The sequence below is a fragment of the Dendrobates tinctorius genome, unplaced genomic scaffold (genome assembly GCF_039654945.1).
Source record: "Dendrobates tinctorius isolate UK_male_01 unplaced genomic scaffold, ASM3965494v1 ptg000060l, whole genome shotgun sequence".
NCBI classification, from domain to species: domain Eukaryota; kingdom Metazoa; phylum Chordata; class Amphibia; order Anura; family Dendrobatidae; genus Dendrobates; species Dendrobates tinctorius.
In genome coordinates, this window is record NW_027361728.1 from 29699702 (window position 1) to 29721234 (window position 21533).

The 21533-nt window shown below is 40.0% G+C and overlaps 1 protein-coding gene across 10 annotated transcripts in view; it reads right to left on the reverse strand.

The window, feature by feature from the left end:
- Nucleotides 1-21533, reverse strand: part of NAALADL2 (N-acetylated alpha-linked acidic dipeptidase like 2) — a 1451400-nt gene that overhangs the window by 272979 nt on the left and 1156888 nt on the right. For all 10 annotated transcript variants that reach the window (XM_073578823.1, XM_073578822.1, XM_073578821.1 and 7 more), the window contains one exon: nt 17204-17344. In XM_073578823.1, the coding sequence (XP_073434924.1) occupies nt 17204-17344 (141 nt within the window). The remainder of the gene's footprint in view (nt 1-17203; nt 17345-21533) is intronic.

A 21533-nucleotide genomic window follows, 5' to 3' on the forward strand; every position in this document is an offset into this window, starting at 1 on the left:
AAATTTTAGGATCCATTTTATCCTGTAGCCCATGTGAAAATGAAAAAAATTAATGATAAAAGAAAATTTGTGTTGCAAAAAATAAAATGTCCATTTTTTCCTTCCACGTTGCTTTAGTTCCTGTGAAGCACCTGAAGGGTTAATAATCTCTTAGAATGTAGTTTTGAGTAGCTTGAGCGGTGCAGTTTTTAGAATGGTGTCACTTTTGGGTATTTTCTGCAATATAGACCCCTCAAAGTGACTTCAAATGTGAGGTGGTCCCTAAAAAAAATGGTTTTGTAAATATTGTTGTAAAAATGAGAAATCGCTTGTCAACTTTAAACCCTTATAACTTTCTAACAAAAAAAAAATAGTGTTTCCAAAATTGTGCTGATGCAAAGTAGACATGTGGGAAATGTTGTTTAGTAACTATTTTGTGTCACATCACTCTCTGGTTTAACAGAAAAAAAATTCAAAATTTGAAAATTGCGAAATTTTCAAAATTTTTGCCAAATTTCTGATTTTTTCACAAATAAACGCAAAAGTTATTGACCTAAGTTTACCACTAACATGAAGCCCAATGTGTCACAAAAAAACAATCTCAGAATCGCTAAGATGCGTTGAAGCGTTCCATTACCTCATAAAGGGACACTGGTCAGAATTGCAAAAAATGGCCAGGTCATTAAGGTCAAAATAGGCTGGGTGATGAAGGGGTTAATGCCACAATCAAAATGGCTGCAGCATTACAGTGTGTGGCAGACAATCCCTGCATGTTGATTCTTGCTCTAAAGAGCACCAAACATGCAGGGCGAGGACCTGAGCTCCCACCAAGCAACCCCTGAAATACTTGTCGAGCTCCGAGCATCACAAGCGCTGCAATGTTTGGACGAGCACCGAGTTTACAAGTTGCCTTATTGCTGCATTTTTTAATACAAGTTTTAAGCTGTGTTTTACAGTAACAGCAAAAGCTAAGAGATTTAAAAAATATCATGCATACACATTGTTTTTTTCCTGACTGATTTGCATTGTTGCAAACTGCAGCATGATATTTCTTTCAGCATTTTTGCAGTGTTTTTCACCCAAAGAAAGCAATGAGTAAGTGCAAAAATGAAGAGAAAAATGCAGTTATCAGGGTTTTCCTGCATTTTTGGTGCAAAAGCCTTAACCCCTTAACTCCCAGAGCTTTTTTCGATTTTTCACTTTCGTCTTTCGCTCCCCTTCTTTCCAGAGCAATAACTTTTGTATTTTTCCGTTAATATGGCAATGTGAGGGATTATTTTTTGCAGGACAAGTTGTACTTTTAAATGACACCATTGGTTTTACCATGTCATGTACTCAAAAACAGGAAAAAAATTCCAAGTGCGGTGAAATTGCAAAAAAAGTGCAATCCCACACTTGTTTTTTGCTTGGCTTTTTTTCTAGGTTCACTATATGCTAAATCTAACCTGCCATTATGATTCTCCAGGTCATTATGAGTTCATAGACATGAAACATGTCCATGTTCTCTTTTATCTAAGTGGTGAAAAAAATTCCAACGTTTGCTTAAAAAAAAAGAAAAATGAAAAAAAATTGTGCAATTTTTTGAGATCCGTATCATCTCCATTTTTCATGATATGGGGTCGGGTGAGGGCTTATTTTTTGCATGCCAGGCAGATGTTTTTAATGATACCACATTTGTGCAAATATGTTCTTTTGATCGCCCGTTATTGCATTTTAATGCAATGTCACAGCAACCAAAAAACGTAATTCTGGCATTTTGAATTTTTTTCGTGCTACGCCGTTCAGCGATCAGGTTAATGTTTTTTATTGATAGATTGGGCGATTCTAAATGCGGCAATACCTAATATGTGTGACTTTTTTATTGTTTTATTTTGATTGGGGCGAAAGGGGGGTGGATTTGAACTTTTAGTTTTTTTTTATTTTTAAACTTTTTTTTACTTTTGGCATGCTTCATTAGCCTCCATAGGTGGCTTGAAGCATGCACAACTCGATCGGCTCTGCTACATATGGGTGATGAGCAGATTTACTCTGGCTGTCAGGGCAATGCGTCGCCGACCCCTATCACGTGATGGGGGTTGGTGATGAGCTCACTTCTGGCACGGTAGCTAGAAGTGCTATTTAAATGTCTGCTGCCAACTTTGACAGTGGGATAGAACTAGTTAATAGGCGCGGGCGGATGGCGATTCCGCTCGTGCCTATTGCGGGCACATGTCAGCTGTTTATAACAGCTGACATGTCGCAGCTTTGAGGTGGGCTCACCGCCGAAGCCCACCTCAAAGCAGGGGATCCTTACCGATGACGTACTATTCCTTCATCAGTAAGGAAGGGGTTAAAGAATTTGCATCATGAATGTTTGTGGGGCACTAAAGTTTATCAGCATGCACAAGAGACAACAAAAACTCAGCAAAAAAAATGCAGCAATTACGAAGCAAAAAATGCTGCAAAACCTGCTATTTGTGTTCAGTTTCTTTACTGCCAAAAGAGCTTGATTTGCTTGCAGAAAAAAAGCAGTGAAAAATACAATATGTGAACATAGCCTGAAATTATTTTTCTTGGTATGATTTTTTTAAATGACGAAAACATGGCATTTTAGCAGGGGTGTGAGGAATTTTCAACTCCATGGCCAGATAATTTGTGGACCCTGAGAGCAAGTTTATGCCATGCAGGCTGCTCATAGTAACTCAAGAAAGATGAGGCATTATCATGTTGATAAAAGGCTTCTGAGTCAGTTTGGTGAAATAGCTATGACTAAATGTATCTATGACTAAATCAACTTAATGCAAAGCTGTTCATTTATTTTAAATGAAATCCATCAACCATTAATAGTCTCATTGACAGCATGCCAATGTATGTAGTTACATGTATTTGCTGATACTCGTTACTGAATAAATCAACACTTTAGAAAATTTTGCTCTATTTTTCATTGTTTGTACCATTAATATCTATAGATCCAATGATTTCCTTAATTCCACCAGTATCAGTGTTAAATTCTGGCATTATTTTTTTTATCTAAAAACCTTTTTCAAAGAGTAAAACATTTTGCTGCATTTATGAATGTTAACTAGATGAAAATCAGCTTTCGAAGCAATAATGAAATCATCACAGTTTATCCATAGACATCAGTTTGAAACTGAGATTTCTCTCAAAAATCTTGCTTATCCAGTGATACAAAGCACTGATTAGAGATGATTGAATCGATTTGATGCAAACCAAAATTGAGTCAAATTTTATATAGCTCGCAGATTTGAACAATTTGAGATTCGATGCCTGTATCAGTAATAGAAGGCTCACGTGATGCTGCATCACTACAACATAAAATATTATAATGCAGCCAATATGTAGAAGTAGAAGTTCTCATATCCTGAAAAAAGACTAAGGCCGGGACCACAATGCCATGTGTGATGCGAGAAACTCGCACGAGTCTCTCGCATCAACACCCAGAGCTGCCGCCGGCTCTCAGGACCTTTAGTGTGATCCTGGCCTAAGGAGGGAATACAGCAGTCACTATAGAGAAACTTTAGGTAGTGAGAGTACATCAGAGCTTATACCTTAGCAAATAAAAGTTGGCATTGAGCGGATGACATTCATCCACTCAATGCCGACTTTTATTCCCCATTGACTTGCATTGGGGTCGGGTTTCGGACGAAACTACGACTTTTTTTGCCCTAGTCGGACCAGTTTCATCTGAAACAAATTTTGGTTCATGAAACCCGATCCGACCAAAGTCGCTCAACTCTAGAGAGTAGTAGTCCGTCAAGAATATAGAGATTTACTTGATATGGGAAGAGAGATGGGGGTGCCAGTGTGACTGATTAGAGCTCTATTGTAGTGAGCATGTGTCTTATTACATATGAATTACAAATACCATTTTTTCTCTTCATTCTTAATACACTAAATAGCATGAGTATTTCTTGTTTTCTTCTTGCAAAGGTTTAATAATTGAAATAGGTGATTTTTTTCAAAATCCTGAGGCATCAGTAGTCAATCTATCCTGGGATTTCAAAACACTAAATGGCAGATACAAGAAAGTTCATTGCTACAGATTGTGATTCAGACATATTGAAGTTAAAATTCTAGATTTGTCAAGCTTTCTAATGGAGACAAGAAAAAAATCTGAATTATTATCATTATTACTAATTAGTAAAGGAAAGGTGTTACCTTATAACTGTGAGCACACCTTGAAAATTTTGTAGAGCTTAATTATACTTAGACATAGGGTGCCAATAATAGGAATCCATGGACACAGATTGCCTAAACTATTACTCACTTTTTTCAATAACAGAATTGTATTCCTCCCATATTTCTTTGAAATATTCATGAACATGATCTTCGTCTATTTAAACCACCCAAGCAAATCACTTTTAAAAAGACAACCTACAAATATTCCAGTGTATTTGAATTAACTTAAGACGTAGTCCATTCACTTCTATTAATTATAGACTAGGTGGTAAATTTGAAGATCTGGAGCACAAACTGTTGAACAGCTGTTACGTGACAGGAAAAATGTGCATTCAACCAAAAGCTTGTCTTAAACATTCCACTCTTAATAAGCAAGCATCTGCTTTATTCTCTCATTTATGAGAACCTCAGCATTATATTTAATTTAATGTAAATTTTTTTTTTTGTTTTTTTTTCCACAAACAGGTGCAGCTGTGAATACAAATTGAAAACCTCCTCATTAACTTAATGCTTGCAAGAACAGACATTTCAATTAACAATGCAATAAGTTTGGAAAAAACGGTTTGTTAGTGCATTTGGCAAATACTTAACTTGCTATTTATTTGTAAGAATCAATTATTGGAAAACTATCAGTACAGATGCCAAAAAATAATTGTTGTTTAGTCTATAATCTTTAAGGTAGACATAATTCATATTAGACACATTTTAGAAGACATAAATGAAATAAATGTCATATATGAAAATACATATATGAAATAAATATAGATAATTAAAAGGAAATTATTTTGTAGCTTTTATAGAGTTTTTTAATACCTTAATGTTCTATTTTTCATTTGTTATAACATTGATTACTACAAGTATATTTAGTATAATATTTTTTAATTAACCCCTTTCCTACAATGGACGTAATATTCCGTCCATGTGACCTGCGACCTAATTCCCATGGATGGAATTTTACGTCTAGCGCGATCAGCTGCGCTAACGGGGGGACTGCAGCTGATCGTGGCCGGGTGTCAGCTGATTATCACAGCTGACACCCGGCACAATGTGTCAGGGGTGGTCACAGACCGCCCCCGACACGTTAACCCCTGCCACACTACGATCAAACATGATCGCAGTGTACCGGGGGTTAAAGGAAGCATCGGCAGGGAGGGGGCTCCCTCCATGCTTTCCTGCGACCCCCACAGCAGCACAATGTGCAGTGCCGCTGCGGGGGTCGCCTTCCCTGCAGGTCCCCAGATCCAATATGGTGACGGGGACCTTTTGGGGCTTGCAGGGAGCTGGCTTCCTCACTGCCCACAGAGCGCAGGCATGAGGAAGCCTGCAGCAGTGCCTGTGACAGATCGCTGAACTGTCACAGCTATCTGTGATGTGACAGATCAGCGATCTGTCACAGGACAGTGATGTCCCCCACGGGACATTATAATAAAGTAAAAAAAAAAAGTGTAAAAATAATTTAAAAAAAAATATTCCCTAATAAATTCATTTTTTGAAAATAAAAAAACAAAAAAACTATAAAAGTACACATATTTGGTATCGCACGTCTGTAATGAGCCACCCTATAAAACTGTCCCATTAGTTAACCCCTTTAGCGAACCGCTAAAAAATAAAAAACGAAGCAAAAAATAATAATGATTTATTATCATACCACCGAACAAAAAGTGCAATAACGCGCAATCAAAAAGACGCATATAAATATCCATGGTACCGCTGAAAACATCATCTTGTCCCGCAAAAAATGAGCCATGACACAGCGTCATCAGCAAAAATAAAAAATTTATTGGTCGCAGAATAAAGCAATGCAAAAATAATTATTTTTTATATAAAATTGTTTTCATTGCATAAAACTGCCAAAACATTAAAAATGATATAAATGAGGTATCGCTGTAACCATACTGACCCGAAGAATAAAACCGCCTTATCAATTTTACCGCACGTGGAATGGTGTAAACGCACCCACCAAAAGAAATTCATGAAACGCTGGTTTTTGTTCATTCTGCGTCCCAAAAATCGGAATAAAAAGTGATCAAAAAATGTCACGTGCCTGAACATGGTACCAATAAAAACGTCAACTCGTCCCTCAAAAAATAAGACCTCACATGACTAGGTGGGTCAAAATATGGAAAAATAATAGCTCTCAAAATGTGGTGATGCATAAACTATATTTACAATAAAAAGCGTCTTTTAGCGTATGACAGCTGCCAAAAAGAGAATATAGTAAATCAACCCCCCCTTTATCACCCCCTTAGTTAGGGAAAAATAATAAAATAAAAATAAATGTATTTATTTCCATTTTCCCATTAGGGCTAGGGTTAGGACTAGGGTCAGAGCTAGGGTTAGGGCTAGGTCTAGGGTTAGGGCTAGGGTTAGTGTTGGAGTTAGAATTGAGGGATTTCCACTGTTTTGGCACATCAGGGGCTTTCCAAACGCGACATGGCGTCTGATTTCAATTCTAGCCAAAAAGTTAAATGGCGCTGCTTCCCTTCCGAGCTCTGCCTTGTGCCCAAATAGTGGTTTACCCCCATATATTGGGTATCAGCGTACTCCGGACAAATTGCACAATAACTTTTGGGTCCTGTTACTCTTGGGAAAATAAAAATTGGGGGTGAAAAGATCATTTTTGTGGAAAAAATATGATTTTTTTAATTGTGCGGCTGTATGTTATAAACTTCTGTGAAGCCCTTGGGGGTTCAAAGTGCTCACCACATATCTAGATAAGTTCCTTGGGGGGTCTAGTTTCCAAAATGGGGTCACTTGTGGGGGGTTTCCACTGTTTAGGCACATCAGGGGCTATCCAAACGTGGCATGGCATCCAATCTGAATTCCAGCCAATTTTGCAGTGAAAAAGTCAAACGGCGCTGCTTCCCTTCCGAGCTCTGCCATGCGCCCAAACAGTGGTTCCCCCCACATATCAGGTATCGGCGTACTCAGGAAAAATTGCACAATAACTTTTCCCATCCAATTTCTCCTGACACCCTTAGTAAAATAAAAAAATTGAATCTGAATTAATTTTTTTTTGTGAAAAAAGTTAAATGTTCATTTTTTTAAACATTCAAAAACTTCCTGTGAAGCACCTGAAGGGTTAATAAACTTCCTGAATGTGGTTTTGAGCACCTTGAGGGGTGCCATTTTGAGAATGGTGTCACTTTTGGGTATTTTCTATCATATAGACCCCTCAAAGTGACTTCAAACGTGATGTGGTCCGTAAAAATAAAATGGGTTGTAAAAATGAGAAATCGCTGGTCAACTTTTAACACTTATAACTTCCTAACAAAAAAAAGTTGGTTCCCAAATTGTGCTGATGTAAAGTAAACATGTGGGAAATGTTATTTATTAAGTTTTTTGAGTGCCATATCTCTGTGATTTAAGAGCATAAAAATTCAAAGTTTTAAAATTGCAAAATTTTCAAAATTTTCACCAAACTTCCATTTTTTTCACCAAATTTCCATTTTTTTCACAAATAAACGCATGTTATATGAATGAAATTTTACCACTGACATGAAGTACAATATAACATGAGAAAACATTGTCAGAATCACCGGGATCCATGGAAGCGTTCCAGAGTTATTACCTCATAAAGGGGAAGTGGTAAGAATTGTAAAAATTGGCCCGGGAGTACCACCCTTGGGAGTAAAGGGATTAAAGAAGTTGTCTACTATTTGGACAATTCCTTGTTATACCTCACTCATTTCAGCCAATTTTGCGTTCCAAAAGTCAAATGGTGCTCCTTTCCTTCCGAGCTCTGACGTATGCCCTGACTGTAGTGTTAAACATCATATGGGCTACTGATGTACTCATGAGAAATTGCTCAGCAAATTTTGGGGTCCATTTTATCCTGATAGCCTTGTGAGATTAAAAAAAATGGGGCTAAAGCAGCATTTTGTGGGAAAAAGTAAAATTTTCATTTGTGCCTTCCAAATTCCTTTAATTCCTGCGAAGCACCAGAAAGGTTAATAAACTTAGTGTATGTGCTTTGAGCACTTTGAGGCATGCAGTTTTTAAAATGGTGTCACTTTTGGTCCTTAAAGCCATTTCAAATCGCATGTGGCCCCTAAAAAATTGATTTTGTTTAAAGAAAAATTATTATGAATTTTTAACCCTTCTAACTTCCTAACAGAAAAATATAGTTTAAAATATAATGTTGCTATAAAATAGACATGTGGAAAATGATAATTTTTTAACTATTTTGTGAGATGCAACTATCTTGTGGGCATAACAATTAACATTGTTAAAGTTGTGAAACTTTCAACATTTTTGCAAAAATTCTGATATTTTCACAATTAAATGCAAAAAGTATTGACTTAAATTTACAAGTGTCATAAAGTATAATGTGTGATGAAAAAACTATATGAGAATCACTGGGATAAGTTGAAGCGTTTTAGAGTTATTACCACATAAAGTGACGCTGGTCAGAATTGTAAAATTTGACATGGTTAGGAAGGTGAAAATAGGCTGGGGGTAAAATGGTTAAAACTAGGGATGAGCGACTTTGCCTTTTTTCGGGTGGAGTCGGGTTTCATGAAACCCGCCTTTTTCAAAAGTTAGGTCGAACGCAATAGGCCGATTATCGTGAAAAGTCGAAGGCCGACTGAAACACAAAACCCAATGCAAGTCAATGGGGAACCAAGGTCGGCAGTGAGTGGAGGACAGGAAACACACCTACAGTGCCCATTTTAATGCCAAAAACATCAATCCTTATTACATAAGCTTGTCAACCTTAATTTACTTTATAATAATAGTTAGGCATTGAAAACTGGGGGCTATTTGGCTAAAGTTGTGGGGGGGAGGGCTGGCTCCAGATTTTCGTGGGCCCTGGGCCAAAGAGTGTCACTGGGCTCCTTTAACACATGCCACAATTCATGATCCTCTGATACGGCAGAGAAATAGCAGTATAGTACAATGAAAAATACTTCACTTCTTACATCTCATGACTGATATCCATTTTAAATTCTCCAATAGCTCCAAAAACTGACAGTATATTACTTCATACAGTATTATGGCCACCGCATAGTGCGCTATACAGAGTAATGAGGCCCATATATTTCTCCATACAGAATCATTGGTCCCATATAATGTTCCATACAGTATATGATGAGCTCCACATAATGCTACAGTATATGTTGGACCCCATGGATGAAGCCCCACTGTCTTATGGGCCCAAATAATGCTCCATATATAATGGGCCCCATTTCTAATGCTCCAGTGTATAATGGGCCCTGTAAATGCTGCTCCAGTGTCTGATGTCCACCTTTGGAATGCTCCAGTGTATGGTGGGCCCCATATATCATTCTCCAAAGTATAGAGCTCCCCAAAAATTGCTGTCCCAACATTGAAAACGATTAAATACGTCTCCTCGCTAGGGAATCCCTGTACTAGTCTGGACTCCTTGTCGTCCCCATCTTCCATCTCACTGCACTTGTTTAGACTGTTTAGACAGAGGGCGTACAGACGTGATGTCATCGCGCTCTCTGACCAGAATGTCACTGTCAGGAAACGCAGAAGACGTCACGGCAGTGGAGCAGGGAGAGGTAAGTATTTCAACTTTGCAAGTGCTGTGATCCTGAGCAAGCAGGGGGGCCCACTGGTTGGCGACGGCACTGGCACACTGCCCCTCATAGTACGCCGGTGTGTCTGACAGCGGGTGTGCACCCCCACCATCAGAGACACTTGATTATACTATGAGGCACCCTGTGCTAGAGCCGTTGCCCAAGAGTGGGCCCACCCACCTGTCCAGGGCAACAGCACTCGCACGGGTACGTGCGCAAGGTGGGGACCCCGGCCTTGTGGGAGGAGGCAGCCCAGTTAGGGAGGTGGAAAAAATGACATATGTTGATGTTGGACATTCAGCAGCTGCAAATGGAGTAATTGGAGAGGTCCACGGAAGAGGACAAAAGCGAGCCATTTTTCTGGCAACCTACGTGTCAGCAGGGGAGGGTGGGACAAAATCCTTTGAAACCCATGCATGGTTCATTTTAATGAAGGTTAGATCATCCACATTTTGGGTCGACAGACAGGTCCTTTTTTCTGTCAGGATTTATCTAGCAGCACTGAAGACTCTTTCAGATAATACACTAGCAGCAGGGCAAGCGAGCTCCTATAAGGCATATTGTGCCAATTCAGGCCAGGTGTCCAGTTTAGAGGCCCAATAGTCAAAGGGGAATGACCGGTGAGGGAGAACATCGATATGGGAGGAGAAGTAGTTTGTTGCCATAGTTGACAACTGCTGTCTCCTGTCACTTTCAATCGATGCAGTATTACCAGTCGTGTGAGCGGTACTTGAAAAATCAGTCCACAACATGGTCATGAAACCCCTGTGTCCAACGCCAATTAGGCTGTGTGCACTACGAACACCTCTTTCATGTAGCCCCCTATGGCTCGTGGGAGAAACATCACCACTGCTGTGTGCTGGAATGCCTCAAACAAGCGGTTTACCAGAGTTGCTTGTTTGTTAGCCAATATTAGCTCTAGGCTCTGCTGTGGCATGATGTTTTGGAATTTGCCTTTATAGCGTCGATCCAGGATGCTGGCCAACCAGTAGTTGTCATCGTTCATCATTTTGGCAATGCGGGGGTCCCTTTTTAGGATCTGCAAGGCATAATCAGACATGTGGGCCAATGTTCCAGGTGTCAATGATGTACTGCGAGTGCTGGGTGGAGGAGCACTTTCTGGTAAATCAACATCCCTCCAGTCACGCACAAACCCTGTACCTGACCTTGCCATGCCAACATTTTGTCTTGCTCCCTGAGAAGCATCCTCCTCCCCTAAATAATCATCCCCAACATCCTCCTCCTCCTCCACTTCCTCTTCTTCCTCCACGAGACTTCCCTGAGCAGACAATGGCTGACTGTCATCAAGGCTTCCCTCCTCCTCTTCCTCCTCGGCTGCAGACACCTGCTCCTTAATGTGCGTCAAAGTTTCCATGAGCAGATGCATTAGTGGGATGCTCATGCTTATGATGGCATCGTCTGCGCTTACCAGCCATGTGCATTCCTCAAAACCCTGAAGGACTTTACAGAGGTATTTCAGCTTCGACCACTGCACACCAGACAACTCCATGTCTGCCCGCAAACCGCATGACCTTGTATCCTCCCACAAATGAATTACACCCTGCCTCTGTTCGTACAGCCTCTGAACCATGTTCAGAGTGGAGTTCCACCTTGTTGCAACGTCAATAATTAGGCGGTGCTTGGGAAGGTGGAGCAATCGCTGCAGCTTCTGCATACGACTGGAGTGTACGGGCAACCGGCAGATATGCGAGCACAGTCTTCGTACCTTATGGAGCAGGGATGTTAACTCCGGATATTTATTGAGGAAGCACTGCACCACAAGGTTCAAGGTGTGAGCCAGGCAAGATATGTGTCTGAGCTTTGAAAGGGCTATGGCTGCTACAAAATTCCGGTCATTATCACTAACTACCTTGCCTGCCTCAAGATGTAGACTGCCCAGCCATGACTCATTTTGTCACTGCAAGTAGTCGGCCAGTGCCTCCGCGGTGTGTCTGTTGTCGCCCAAACACATCATCTTCAGCACAGCCTGCTGACGCTTACCACTAACTGTTCGATAGTGGGACACCTCGTGTGCAACACTGGCAGCTGCAGATGGAGTGCTCGTGCGACTGCTCTCTGTGGACGAGCTTTCACTTCTGGAGGCGTAGGAAGAGGAGGGTCGAATGCCTACAGCCAACTGTTTCCTATACCGTGGGCTAGGCAGCACTGTCCCACCGCCGCTGTCCCCTGTGGACCCTGCATCCACCACATTAACCCAGTGCGCAGTGATGGACACGTTACGCCCTGGCAATGCTTACTGGACCGTGCATCTGTTGTGAGGTGCACCTTTCCACTCACTGATTGTTTGAGTGCATGGACAATGCGGTCTTTCACATGCACGTGGAGGGCTGGGATGGCCTTTTGCGAAAAGAAGTGCCGACTGAGTAGGTCATAGGGTGGTACTGCATAGGCCATGAGCTCACGGAAAGCTTTGCTTTCAACCAACCGGTAGAGCATCATCTCTAATGAGATTAGCTTGGCAATGAGGGCGTTCAAAGCCAGTGTACGCGGATGAGAGGATGAGTATTTTCTTGTCCTACTCAGAGTCTCTGGTAAGGTGTGCTGGACTTGAGAGCTGCATATGGTGGAACTAGCGGTAGACATGGCGGACTGAGAGAGGGTTGGTGATGGTGATGGTGTTGGTGGTGCTGCTGATGGCCTAGATTCAGTCTTTCGTAGCAATAACATTGTGATTCCATGACTGATTTGCCCTTGCGACGATACCTCGACATTTGCTGCTGGTGGTGTGCTAACCGGTGGGCTTACAGTGGGGGAAGTGATGTAGCGTTGCTGACTACCTTCATTCGGACCAGGTGCACATGTGGTAGGTGAGGTTTGATAGTCCATCCACGCTTGCAAGTGCATCGTGGTTAAATGTCTAAGCATGCAACTGGTATTCAAATTTCTCAGATTTTTCCCTCGGCTAAAGGTCTTTGCGCAATTCTTACAGATAACCTTTGCCTGATCATTAGGATTTTGTTCAAAAAAGTGCCACACTGCATTCTTCCTACTATGGAGGACATTTTGAGGCATTGCACGCTGTGCTAATTTGACCATCTGGCCAAGCTGTCCTGCAACTCTTTTGGTTTTTGTAACCCATTTTTGGACTGCTACGGTCCTGCCAGATAACAGCTGTTGCGATGTCGTTGCCTGCTGCGGATCCTCCTCCTCCTCTTCTGAGCTATTGGCAGCGGCACCCTCTTCCCCCAATGGATGCCAATCTGGGTCAACAACTGGGTCATCCATCACTCCTCTTCAATTTCATGTGCACCTTCCTCTGTGTCACCGTGTAAGGTGGCATAGTATGCGGGAAGGGACACCTGAGTTTCATCAGGGTCTGATTCTGCCTCAGTACACTGCGAGGACAATGTAGTGCTCTGAGCGAATGTACCAGCAGAAAAATCTAGCAATGGCTGTGCATCAGTGCACTCCATGTCAGATTCATCTTTGACTGGGGAATTCACGATTTGACTTGATAATCCAGGCATGGTATGTGAATAGAGCTAGATGGAGTAATCTGTAGTGTGGCCTGCCGCATTCTTCACTTTTGGTAGGGGTGAAGGACACAAGGAAAGGTGTTGTTCCTGACCAGGAGCCTCCACTGATGAGTCAGTGCTTTTATTTTTTGAAACTTCAGAAGAGGAGGCGAGATAGCTGGAGACTGTGTCAGAAATGTAAGCCAAAACTTGTTCCTGAAGCTCCGGCTTTAAAAGCGGTTTACCTACTCCCAGAAAAGGGAGCCTTCGAGGCCTTGTGGAGCCAGACGATGATGCAGGCTCAACACCTCCTGCCTTAGGTGCTATTGTGCTTTTGCCACTACCAACAGATGCCCCACCAACACAACCACCATGAGGACCAGCTGGTAACCCCTGCCCACTTCCAATTGCCTCTTCCCCCATACTTCCTAATTTTTGTGAAAATGTACCCAAAATACCACCAGCTATATGGTACTGTAAAACAAGGTAGAAGGTGTACATAGTATTGGTGAAAATTTGAATCTCACTAGAGATTTGAGGACGCTGAACTATTGTCTCAGGCCCAGTAGGAATTACACCTCAATGTAACAGGCTGAAATTGGATGGTCTATGCCAAGGTGGAGAGTGTATGTAGTATTGGTGAGAATTTGAATCTCACTAGAGATTTGAGGATGCTGAACTATTGTCTCAGGCCCAGTAGGAATTACACCTCAATGTAACAGGCTGAAATTGGATGGTCTATGCCAAGGTGGAGAGTGTATGTAGTATTGGTGAGATTTTGAATCTCACTAGAGATTTGAGGACGCTGAACTATTGTCTCAGGCCCAGTATTGATTACACCTCAATGTAACAGGCTGAAATTGGATGGTGTATGACAAGGTGGAGGGTGTATATAGTATTGGTGAGAATTTGGATCTCACTAGAGATTTTAGGAGGCTGACAATGATGCTCTCAGTCCAAGTATGGACGCAGGCAGCCTAATAAGCAGGACTGCTGCACACAAAAGGGTGGAAAAATGAACGCTTGGTAACTCTGCAGAAAAGAGGAGGAAAAGTATTTTTTGCTTTTAAAAAAGCAGTTTGCACAGCAGTGTGCAAACAGCAATGCAGCTATCAGGGAGCCTTATAAGGCAGCCTAATAACCAACAAAGCTGATGCACAAAAATATAGCCTCCCCTGTCACTGCACACAAACTCGTGTTGTACAGTGGAAATCGCTAACAGCAGAAGCTGTTTTTTGGCTCTTCTTCCCTGCCTAGCGCTCTCCCTTATTCTGAATCAGCAGTGGCAACCTCTCCCTAATGCTAAGATCGGCAGAAGTAAGATGGCGGTCGGTGTGCACACCCTTTTATAGCCCCTGTGACGCTACACAAAGCCAGCCAATCACTTGCATGCCCATCTCAAAGATGGTGGTGACTGATGCCTATGTCATCGCGTTGCCCACAATGTGCGTCCTCCATCATTGGCTGAAAAAGGGCGCTGAAAGCATCATTGGAAACGTGACTTTGGTGCTTGGGTGGCCGACCTCACACTATGGTTGGGTTTCGTTTCATGAAACCGAACTTCAGCGAAAGTCGCCGACTTTTGAATTTGACCGACCCTTTTCACTCAACTCTAGCTAAAACCTTCAGACAGATGGTTGCAGCACAACCCCAAAGCATGATTGATCAACCCCTGTGCTTAGTAGTTGATGAGATGTTCTTTTCCTGAAATTCTATGCCCTTCTTCTTCCACGCATATCTTTTTTCATTGTGGCCAAAGAGTTCTATTTTAACTTCATCAGTCCAAGGACTTGTTTCCAAAATGCACTATGCTTGTTTAGATGTTGTTTTGCATACTTCTGACAATGAATTTTATGGTGAGGATGCAGGAGAGGCTTTCTTTTGATGACTCTTCCATGAAGGCCATATGTGTGCAAGTGCTTCTTAACAGTAGAACAATGTGCCACAGCTCCAGAGTCTGCTAAATCTTTATGAAGGTCTTTTGCAGTCAAATGGGGGTACTGGTTTGTCTCTCTAGCAATCCAACGAGCAGCTGTCACTAAAATTTTGCTTCATCTTCCAGACCTTACCGTAACCTCCACTGTTCCTGTTAACTGCCATTTCTTAATTACAATTCGAACTGAGGAAAGGGTAACTTTAAGCTGTTTTCCTATCTTCTTATAGCTTTCTCCACCATTTTCAGAGTGCTAGGCAGCTGCTTAGAAGAACCCATGGCTGCTGTGTTTTAGGTTTTAGCACAAGGTTAGAGGAGGAAAATGTGCGCCACCTTCACTTTCCTAACAATGAAAGTGAACAAGCAATAACCCTAACAATCTAAGTAAGGTCTGAAACACCCTGGTCAAATTTATCAAATTTATCTAAGCACACAAATCTCCGAAGGTGGTCAAACTTTTTCATCTGCATATTTTCTTTTTAAGAATTTTTAAAATGTAAAAAATAACTAATATTTAAGTACTGGACAGCATTCTGCAGCTTATGACCTCTTTTTAAATATTGGAAAACATTAAATACGCTCCAAGTTGCTGCTCTGCATATATTCCTGGGTTAGGTAGTTATAATTTAATGGCAAGCTTACTTTATGTGTAAGATTTTTACTCAATATTTAACTTTCCTGTACTATTCAAAAACACTATGATATTTAGCCAATATTCCTTGTCAATTTATGAATTTACAAACTAGCAGTACTCAGTATTATGATGGATAGATTTAATTGACTTAACTAGCATTCCTTTACAGAAAGGAGTCTTGTAACTAAACTATAAAATAGTCCTATCTTTGTTAATGCTCATGCAACAGTATTTTTGGTCTGAGTGCTGTGCTTGAAAAGGAAGCTATAGCACTCAGACCAATGTTATTTAATGGGGTAGTGCAGCTGACAAAATTTTTTCACTGATTGAATCTGCATGTTAAAAAGAAACGCAGCATGCACTAATTTCTTCCGTAAATCTTTTGAGACATGCCTATCCAAGTTTTGGATGCATAAAGTAGAAAAAAAAAAAAAGCGAATGTCATACTGTAGCAGCCATTTTTTTCTGATACATTACAATTCTGTAACATAGGAAGCTGTAAATGGTCTTGCAAATGTTTAATAGCTGCTGCTGTAAAAAAAAAAACGGATTACACACGGATGACAAGTGAGATTAATCATTCCACTTTTCTGGATGAAATTCTGAATGATGTTTTGTAATGTTGTGTAAACCAGCCCTAAATGGAATTAACTTGGTTACATCTACTGTACAGTATTTCATGAAAATCATAAAATTATTACTCAAATTTAACTCTCAACCTAGGTGAATGTCAAATCTTCCCTCTTCTTTGCAATCTAGAATTCCTAAGTTATGCGTATTGCCCCAATCTGTATATTGGAATAGTTTATAGTTTTTCAGATTTATGGCAGTAAGGCTATCTATACATTTTTTTTTGGAAACTTTTGCAGATTCCGCCAAAAATGACGGACAAAAATAGTAGTGTTTGCAACTCTATTTTGTTTTGGTAAAATCATAGCCAGGTTCTCCCATTGCTATTATTTTATTTTTTTTTGCTCCAACACGTCACGGTGCAGATCAAAAAGATACATTTTGGGCTTCCACTGTGCCATAGTAAAGTGGCTTAGTTTGCTATACAATGACCTGTAAATTTAGAGACTGCTATATCTTTTTTTAGTATCAGACCTAAGCAAACTCTTGAAGAAAACTTTACACAAATATATAGCACTTGAATGTAGTCTCTAATACTGCACTATAAAAACTTTGGGCTCTCTGCATTCACTGTAACAACTGTTGATGGATTTATTTACATTTTAAAAAATCCTACATGGGTGTGTTCAAAGTAAATTCATGTAGTGACTGCAATTTTTTTTACATGATCTAATTACACACATGTTTCTTATAAGAATAGTGGGGAATTATTTTCATGGATGTGGCTTATATGAGACAAAAGTCTCAGCTCATTTAATGACACCATTACAGTAATGCTATTACAATAAACATGGCTTCAGACTGAATAAATACACTACGACATTACCTTGGCTTTGCTATCTTCAAAAACAAATTGAGCAGCTGGGATTCCAAGTTGATTGATGAAAAAATCAGCATCTCCTTGTACTTGTAAAGCGCTTGCACTGGCCTTGTAGCAGGCTTGACTTGGAGCACAGCTTTTTTGCATCTAAAATTAAAAAAAAAAAATAAAAGTTATGTGAAACGCTAACCTTATTTTTTAAAAACTGACAAATCTATCCATTCAATTAAAATATTTACTGCATCTCTGCATAAGTTGCAAACTCCTGCTTGCTGCTTTTCAGATGAAAATCCCAAATTTTTAATTATTTTTGTGCACAAATATAAAGAAAATCAACATACAAGGAAATCCAAAAGTGTGAAAAAATTACTTAAAATGTTACTACTACTAATAAAACTAATGATGTCTACTTTTTGTTCTCCAGACATAAAATTAGAAAAGACATTATATAAATATCCAATTACCTTGCCCAATATTAGACTGTGGCTTCATGGAAAAATTGGAACTATTCCCTTCTAGTTGCATCATAAACTTTATTGCCATCATATTACACACAGGATGCATCATGAATAAGATTTAATACAGTATTTGTGAGGATGCCTGATTTACTTTCAAACTCAACATCAAATAAAGCAGCTTACTTGAGATCTTTGGGGTTCATAATGTCTCTAGCTTACAGTAAGAAAGTATGAAAGAATCTTACACATAAGGTGGGACACACAAAAAGGTACTCTGCTTCTTTAGTGTGGTTTGTGCATAATAATGGATAGCAGATCCAAGATGATGTGGGCTTGCTGGAATAGTTTTCAAGTTGAGTTTCTCAGGCTTCTCAATCTTTTCCTGTTTGCAGCAATAACCCAGGTTTCAACATGTGGTTGCCTCTTTCTTTAGAATTGGGTATGGATCCTGTATTACAACTTTTCCATACCAAATCATGTATACTGCCTTTTGCTTGAAAAGGAAAGTCTAGAAGTTTACCAACACAGAAGTCCTGTGTTTTGAACCTATATGAAATTAGGCCTCAACTATCACAATTTCGCAATTGAATCAAATGCAGCACATTCAAGTCACTCAGCCACAACATTACTGCCATTTACAAAGGGTACCACTAGATTGGCAGAGAAGGAGGTGAAGGGCCTTATTTATTTTCCTAAACTGCTATCATAACATTAAAGGGAATTGGTCAGTAGGTTATTGCTACTTAACATGAGAGCAGCATGATATAGAGCAAGAGAGCGCGATTCCATGGATGTGTCATTTATTATACTATATGTTGTAGTTTCAATACAACCAGTGCTTTATAGCAGGAGATTATTACTGCTGAACTAGGTCTCTAATGCAGACCAGTCCGGCTAATCTGTATAACCCTGCCCACATCTTGCTGACTATTCACATTGGACACCGGAAGCTGCCAATCAGAGATGTGGATGGGGTTATACACAATTTAGCTTTCTGACCACTGCTTCATCTACAGCTGGGAATCTATCAACCCCCCCAAGAAGTCTATTAAGTAATAAATCTGGTGACAGATGCTCTTTAAATCTGATCTCTGATTGATTGTTATGGGCAACAAAGACAATTTTACTGCATGTAAGTTTTAATGAATGAGGTCCCATAAAAATTCTTCTTTTCTAACTGTTAAAACATGTTTTTCCATTGCCCACTCTCTTATTCCCATCATTGGGATGTTTTATAGCTGTCTTGAGGAATATGGTTTTCAATTCTATGTGAAAAGTCTAATGTCGGATGTTAAACAATGGATTGTATTTGAAAAGTGTCTCATGGTTGTGTCTTGTTGATAGTTGTATTAATAACAATAAAATGAATAAAATTTCTTTTAGCTTCAACATCAACTGGAAGAAATACATGCAAATTACTATGTCACATTTAATTTATAGTGACAGCATTAATCTGACCTTGTCAGATTATTAGTTACACTAGCATTGCCTGTTTTTCAGTACAATAGCCCCTAGCATACACCTAAGTTAAACAGATTAATTAATGTTGAGAGTCTCTTCAATGTCCTGCTACTTCTTAAAAGTATAAAGTATATTATTGCACTTCAAAATGTCATCTAAGTAATTATACATTGGAGTTTATAAATGCAGACTGTAAAACCATCCATAAACATTGGATACTTATATCCCAACAGCATTTCTATTTCATTTGATTGGAAATACTGAAGAACAATATTGCAATTACTAACCCGGGAGCTGTAGCTATGCTTTCCTTTAACTGGGCAAATATTCAGAATGCTAAGATAACTTATGGTGTTTCTATGCCAAGTGGCTTTTAGTGCCCTATCATCCAACACTAAGCTCCTCATCCGACCAGAATCCCCAACTACAGTCCTGTGAAAGCAAAAATGCGCAGGAGAAATTTAAAGTAAAGTATAAGCTTGCTACTATCAACTGAAAACAGGTTTGATTTTGGGTTTTCTTTTTGCTGAGAGATACATGTAACACAAAAGGAACCAGAGACTAGTAATACTGAGTACCTAAAGTCACCGGGAGGCAGTTCTTTTGCTGACTACAGAAGCTTGTACACACTCACTTTTGTTGTTTTGGAGCCAATAACCAGTAATTGGTACAAAAATTACATTATTATAGATTTTTGCTTTCTAGTAAATTCAACTTTAATGTACACTGCTCCAAAAAATAGAGGGAACACTTAAACAACACAATGTAACTCAAAATCAATGACACTTTTGTGAAATCAACCTGTCCAGTTGTGAAGCAACACTGGATATGAATCAATTTCTTCTGTTGTGCAAATGGAAGAGACAACAAGTAGAAATGATAGGCAATTAGCAAGACAACCCCTGTAAAGGAGTAGTTCTGAAAGTGGTGACCACAGACCATTTCTCTGTTCTAATCTGTTTTGGCTGTTGTTTCGGTCACTTTTGCATTTTTGTCACTGCTCTCACCCCAAAAGTTACTGTACAGTAGCATGAGACAGAAGTAGCTCAGGTAGTTCATTTCATCTAGGATAGCACATCAATGCAAACTGTGACCAAAAGGATAGCTTTGTCTGTCAACAGTGTCCAGAGCATGAAGCAGATACCAGCAGAAACATGAAGAGGGCCATAGGAGGGCAACAACCCAGCAGCAAGACCGCTACCTCCTCCTTTATGCAAGGAGGAACAGGAGGAGCAGTGCCAGAGCCCTGCAAAATGACTTGCAGCAGGCCAATAACATCTATATGTCTGCTCAAACTGTCAGAAACAGACTCCATGAGGGTGGTATGAGGGCCCAACATCCACAAGTGGGTATTGTGCTTACAGCCCAACACCATGCAGAGCGATTGGCACTTGCCAGAGAACAGCAAGTTTGGTATATTTGATATTGGCGCCCAGTGCTTTTCACGAATGAGAGCAGGTTCACACTGAGCACATGTGACAGATGTGACACAGTCTAGAGACACCATGTAAAATGTTTTGCTGTCTGCAACATACTCCAGCATGACTGGTTTGGCAGTGGGCTAGTAATGGTGTTGGGTGCATTTCTTTGTAGGGCCACACAGCTTTCTAGGTGCTAGTCAGAGGTACTCTGGCTGCCATTAGATATCAGGATAAGATTCTCAGACCCATTATAAGGCCATAAACCAGAAAGGAGGCCAATAAAAGCTCATCCACCACAACAAATCATGAATCCTAAAAAAGGATGGAACCAAGTGCAACAAGTAGAAAATGTGCAATTTTATTGTATATACCAAAAGATAGATAAAATACAGAATATAATAATTAAATCAAGAGTTAAATACAAAAGGGTATCAGCGACACTTAGTATCACCACATGAGCAACGAAAGCTGAACAGTTAGCAATGTAAACATAATTATATGTATAAATAAACCTGATATGATATACAAATACTCAGAAAAATTAATAAAATATGTGTAATAGCCCACCTAAAAAGTGGGACAAAAAATGTGCAACAAATGCAAAAAATTACCACCTTGTGTAGAAGACACACATATCTCTTTTGATCAAATAAAGTGCATAGTGCTGAATTATCAATGTGTGGCAGAAAAATAAATATTCCTTTCAAAGGTCAGAAAGTGCAAAATTCAGCGATCCAAAATAAGGATCTAGAAAAAATATATGACAGCCCCCGGCGAAGCCTACGCGAAACGCGCGTAGGGGCAACACGTGCGGCACATTAGGCAACCATGGGTAAGTTTACTTAACTATGAGCTGTGTTGTGGTCTTTTTTTCTATTTTTAAGTATGCTACAAAGCTGGACTAAGTACTTTTCTTTTTTGGCCACACACTGAGTATTCTGTTTACTTCTGTTTTAAATCTAAGCACTGTCACTTTACTGCCTTGTTTTACTGTGT